This window comes from Sciurus vulgaris (assembly GCF_902686455.1).
Source record: "Sciurus vulgaris genome assembly, chromosome: 2".
NCBI classification, from domain to species: domain Eukaryota; kingdom Metazoa; phylum Chordata; class Mammalia; order Rodentia; family Sciuridae; genus Sciurus; species Sciurus vulgaris.
In genome coordinates, this window is record NC_136462.1 from 123,760,342 (window position 1) to 123,766,490 (window position 6,149).

Consider the following 6,149-nt stretch of genomic DNA (forward strand, 5'->3'; position numbering starts at 1 on the left):
TATAAGCCCCATAGTTGTCTGCATTATTGCTATATGAGGTTTCACCACCAGTGGGCATTTGTAGTGTTCAGTTTGGGTTTATTTCTAATGATGCTACAATGGAAAAAATGCTGTAATTAACATCCTCATACATCTATTTTTCCATACTATGCAAGTGCTGACTCTTAGAAGTGGAATTGCTGAGTCAAGGGTATGAACATTTTAAATTTTGCTAGGTACTGCCAATAGCCATCCCTATCTTCTTCATAGGCTGCCATACGAATGAAATAAGATAATGTATCTGAAAAGGTTTGTAAGAGTGATAGATATTATATATCCCTAATTCATAATCAAGGCCTTCCTGGAGTAGTTAATCTTCCCCTCCAAGTCTCCTTGAATCTTTAAGTTAACAAAAAAGTGAATTTTATTCCTTTTTAAAAAAATCTTTGCAGCAGTCCTAGCAGGACTATTTTAAGCAACAGCAAGATAAAGCAGTGAACACAATCAACCACTTTGTTAATGAGGGGAAATAAATGTGTACTATTATCCAGCATTTTCAATGTGACCAATAAGTATGCTTACCTATCATTATTTTAGTATTACAGATGAAATGCAGAGGTTTTTTTTTTTTTTTATTTCAGGATTTTCATTATATTTTATATTGATTTTTATCACAGAATTATAGGATAAAGTTACATTGTAACCAATATGCCTTAGTAAACTTAATTTAACATCTTGCCCTCTCAGAACACAATAAGAAAATGACCTTCAGCAGTATTAAATTTAGGTCCAGTCAATAGTTCTCAAGAAGAGACAAAAAAAAAAGTTTGAGCATCATCAAATCAAGTAAATGCAGAGTTCATCATCTTAATTTGGGACCACAGATCTCTCAACAGGCAATAAATATGCATTATGAGCTAGTACATTTAGAATGTTATAAAATAAAACACCTAATGGCACACGAAGTTGCATAGGCTGTATGACCTTATAAGACTCTTGCAAATTTCCTTAGAATTATCCAATTATCATTTTAAAAATAACTGGAAGAAAATACAAAAAAAAGAAGAAAGCTACTTTCTTAGGATAGCAGGATTATGCCTGTTTTTATTAGTTCTTTTGGTCTTATGTTGTTTGTAAATTCATTGTAAATTCACTACTTCCATAATTACGTTCATCAGATACACCTAAGAATCCATCCAGTTAATACCAATGGAGTACTATCTATAACCTACCTACCTAACTCAAGTGTGGCACTCTGACCAACAACAACCATAACACTTGAGAGCTTGTTAAGAAAGGCAGAATCTTCTTCTGCATTCTTACAACCTTCCGGAGAAATCCTGTACTCATTAAAGATTGAGAAGCTTTGGTCAACAAAAACCTAAAGCACGGTTCTCAAGAGGGGGTAAGGGGAACAACACTGTCCCCTAGGACACATCTGACAGTATCTGGAGACATTTTTCAGTGGATGCCAGTGGGATTACAATTACTTGGATTTCATAGACAGAAACCAGGGATGATGCTAAACGTCCCACAAGGTGCAGGATGCTCCTCTCCCCAACAACAGACTTATCTAGCCCAAAATTTTAGAGGTTGAGAAACTACGATGTAGAAGAAAAAAGAGTTTTGCCCAATTCCATATATATCATTGACAATAAAAACACAAAATAACACCCAAAACTCAAATCGTCCTTTTTGTCAGAACTCAAGTAATATTCATATTTCACTCTTATTTTTACTAGTAAAAGGCTATAGGCTATAATTCTATTTTAAAGAACACGAGGTTATTGAATTGAACACAGTAGGAGAAACAATACCATGTTTCCCTAAAATGTGAACAAAACATTTAAACTAAATTTTAAATCATATGACAGAAAAAATTCATTAAAAATAATCCTTTCCACCATATTATTATAAAAGCATACCAATGCTGTTATACACAAAATTCTAAACAAACTTTCCAAAACTATTCCAGTATTTAACAACTCTCATTGTCAACATGCTTATTTACTATTAAACTATCATATGAAAGAATTTAGTTCCAATTTTTTTGCCTGAACTTTTGTTACTTGGTTAACCAATCAATAAATATTATCCAGAATTAGAGATGTAACTTAGTTATACAACACACAAATATACTAATGGTAAACGTCTACTGGAATTTACCAAATACTCATTAGTGTATTTTTACATTGCCATATGAACATGTGTTCTCAATTGCTAATGATAAAAGTTATATATTATTAAGGAAGAAAAATAACGCTATCAGAAGAAAAAGGTTCTGAACTGAAATTGATGTACTAAAACCACATTCTGATTATAAAAATATTACTTGATGGATCTAACTTGTAATTATAGGTTGGGAAAAAAAAACCTCTAATCTGACAATTGACTGAAAACCTCAGAGGTCCATTAATAGTCTGCTTTAATAAACTTGGGTACATCTGTAACATATCAGGAAATTCACAAATAAGACCCTACCTTCCAAGTGTCACACAGAGCATATTTAACATGTGCTAGAAAATAATATATCTATTGGTACTGGGGATTGAAACCAGTGGTGCTTTACCACTGAGCTACAGCCCCAGAGGTTTTTATTTTTTGAGAGAGGGTGTTGCCTTAGAGTCTTACTAAATTGCTGAAGCTGGCCTTGAACTTTCAATCCTTTTGCCTCAGTCACTGGGATTACAGGCACATGCCACTTCACTGGGTGGAAATCAAAATAATTTTAAATTTCAAATTAAACTGTGTAAGAAGTTTATCCAAGGACATGCAAATAGATAACAAAAGCAGAGCCAACAGCCACTCTGTATTTGTTAGCTTCTGAAAATGTTAATGGAAAGTGTCTCAAGGTGAGAAGAAAAAAAATCTTCCACAGCTCTCATTTTCTATGGATTATTTTATTTTCCTTTGAATGAAGAACTCAGTCACTACATACACTAAAAATAAAGTTTTAACCATTTACAATGTCACACAGCTAAGAAATATAACTGAGCAACGACAATCTGATTTCCATAAATCACTGTCCCAATTACCCCAGGTCAGTTTAAAAGACTTACGTTATCTTAATGTACTAGTAAATTATATTTCAATACAGACAAAATTGCCTTCTGAGCCTCTTTCCACAGCTCCATGATCTTTCCTCAGTCAAACAGGTATGGCTGCTGGCTGACTAGGCATTCTCTTTGCCTGAGGATTGGCTCACAGAAAACCATAAGGAAGAGTTGTTATTGAGAATAAAAGATGAATATGAAAACAAAATTTAAACATAAAAGTAATTATAGTTGAAAGGACTTAAAAACATCTACTACCATCCTTTCAGCTTAAAGAGGGTGAAATAAATCAGCAAGTCAAGTAATATGCTCAAGGAAACACCACCAGTTCGTAGGTCTCATGGTTCCACGCAGTTCTTTCAACCATCCCACATTCAAAGGCAGCTGTACACAAAAGTATTATTAACATTCAGGAGCAAATGTGCAATTATACCATCAATTCAATATCACTATCTTCTTCAAGATGATCACTTACTAAGAGTACACAGAACCTTAGAATGTTAAAGTTGGAAGGGGGAACCTTTAATGACCCTTCACCCTAAAGTAAAGAAATACCCAGGGGGATATTGCTGTTCCATTCATTCATTCCATAAACATTTACTAGTCTCCTGTAATAAATTAGGCACTGAGGATATAAAGATAAACAGCATAACAATCACAGTTTTCAGAGTTCATGTAGGACAGAGGAAAAAAAGACATAAATGTAACTCTAGAGATACTTATTTAAAAAATCATTCATTGGGGGCAAAAAGGAGGAAGTAATCAACTCTGGTTGTAACACCAAACACCATTTGTGAACAGAGATAACTACTTACACCACTGAAGGCTTAACTACAATGCTCTATATTAAAAGATAAAACATTTTAAAGTTCCAGCTTCACCAGAAGGAGTGTACATTTTCTACAGTGCAAAGCACTGTGCCTGGCCTGTGTGTATCCTGCATATGACTCAGAGGTAAGCTGTATATATCCTCATTTTTATAATTATTATTACTTTGGTACCAGGAATTGAACCCAGGGGCGCTAACCACTGAGCAACATCACCCCTTTTTATACTTCACTTAGATAGGGTCTCACTAAGTTTCTTAGGGCCTCACTGAGTTGCTGAGGCAGGCTTTGAACTTGAGATCCTCCTGCCTCAGCCTCCTGGCCACTGGGATTACAGTCGTGCGCCACATTTTTCAAAGGCTGGCAGGCAACTGAGAGAAGTTTGTCCCCAAGACAGGATACACCAGAGCCATAATCTGAATCCAGGTTTGTCTGCCTCCAAAACCACATTCTTTTCTTTCCATTAAACTATAACTATCTCTGCACAGAATTCTGTTTAAATCACCCTCCACTTTATTTCTCTTCAATCTAGTTAAGCAATGCATCCTGCAGTAAGTGATTCTAGTCTTCAAAGTTACTAATTCATAAAATCAGAACTTTCAGTTTAAAAAAATCTTAACGAAGGAAAGGCCAGAAATGGTTCTGATACGGTTTCCCCTATTTAAAAAAAAGAGACTCATAAGAACTGAAATGCAGAGAGCTCATTTCTACTTTTTAAGGAATTCTTAACTTCCTCTGTGTCTGGGACACACCATTGATGTTCTATAAATGATAGTATTTTACTTCAAGGTACTAAGAGGAATAGCTCTAAAAACTTTCTAAAGCACTTGAAATTTGAAGAAGTACTAAGCATTTCTTTTGCTGTTTCGATTCCAGTTCAAAATATCTTGAAAAGCAGCAGAGTGAAAAAAGTCGTGCTCCAAAGGAGCTAATCAAATGCAGGGAAGTTCGCTGCCTAACATTCTGCGACAAACACATTTCATCTCTGGCAAAAATAAAATTTTCAGACGTTGCGGGAAAGGTGGAGGAGAAGAGGGCAGAGAAGCTACAGCCTCAATCCCTCGTATTAAACCGGGAGTTTCCACACCAGGTGAATACGAATCAAAGTGGGAAGCCCGACTGAAACCACGAAAGGAAAGCCCTGCGGGAAAACAAGGGCATCTTCTATTTAAAAAGTTGTATGAAGTGTACACTAAGCCGACCTGCAGACTCCAATGATGCAAGCCGTGGAGCAACAAAAGTGGCCTTTCCTGGGCGTTTACACAGATCTGGACATTACATCTGAAGACTCACTCCAAATTCCCAGGAGAAAAAGATGCCAGATCCCTGTAACACGGTTTTCGCGGCTAGCGGTCCCCTGGCAGCTCCCGGCACCCGCGCGCAACTGCCCAGGGCGCCCGCCGCCGGGCTCGCGGCGTCGGTGAGAGCGAGCGCCGCCGCCCACACTCACCTCCCGGCGCGCCCTGCCCCGCGCGGGCGGGACCCCAGCGCTCAGCCGCCAGCTGAACAAGGAGGAGAAGGCGGAGCGCGCGAAGCCGGGACTCCAGCGCCGCCATCGTCCGGCCCCGCGCGGGAACGCCACAGCCGACTCGCGACAGCCGAGCAGAGAACACCGACTCCCGGAGCGCGAGCGGTGGGAACCAAAAGAGGAAGACGCGGGTGACGTGCAGCTAGGCTCCTCAACTCCAGCCCGCGAAGCCCACCTCAGCTTCGCGGCTTCGAGAGGGCAGGGCTCGCAGGAGGAGCGCTCGGTGCTTGGCCCCGCCCAGGTCCCGCCCAGTATCCACCAGGCCCCGCCTCCGACCCAACCCCATCTGCTCCTAGCTCCGCCTTTTCCACACCTGGTTCTGCCTCATCTTCCCGGCCCCTTAAGACTAGAGCGAACCCCGCTTTTCTCCTGTAGCTGTTGTAGGCGCCAAGTGACCCCATCGGGAGACCTATGTTCTGGACAAGCAAGCGACCCCTGGGGAAAGTTACCCTCCTTTTCTGAGCCTGTTTTTTTGTCCTTAAAACGAGGTGGAAAAACTGGAGAATTCGGAAGGACAGCTGTGACAACACCTCTGACATTTATGCCATCTGTGAAAAGAAGCAATTGCTTCAAACATAGGCAAGTCCCTCCGTGTTGGCATCTATTAACACTTGTAAATATTGGTGACTTCATCTGCTACAGAGTCTTAGCAATTCTGATGGAGATTGATGCTGACTGGTGGAATAGCCTCTCAAATTCCTGTAGACCTTATACTATATTCATTCCTTCCGTTCATAATTGATTAGGAAGCTTCATTTGGTT

General features: G+C 39.4%; 1 protein-coding gene across 3 annotated transcripts in view; it reads right to left on the bottom strand.

Annotated features, from left to right (window-relative positions):
• CHRNA5 (cholinergic receptor nicotinic alpha 5 subunit) overlaps positions 1 to 5,535 on the bottom strand; it is a 44,439-nt gene extending 38,904 nt beyond the window's left edge. For 2 of the 3 annotated variants that reach the window (XM_079128898.1, XM_079128895.1), the window contains exon 1: positions 5,310 to 5,535. In XM_079128898.1, coding sequence (XP_078985024.1) covers positions 5,310 to 5,415 — 106 coding nt within the window. In that variant the 5' untranslated portion in view covers positions 5,416 to 5,535. The remainder of the gene's footprint in view (positions 1 to 5,309) is intronic. The other variant, XM_079128896.1, reaches the window with a different exon arrangement.
• Positions 5,536 to 6,149: the final 614 nt, after the last annotated feature.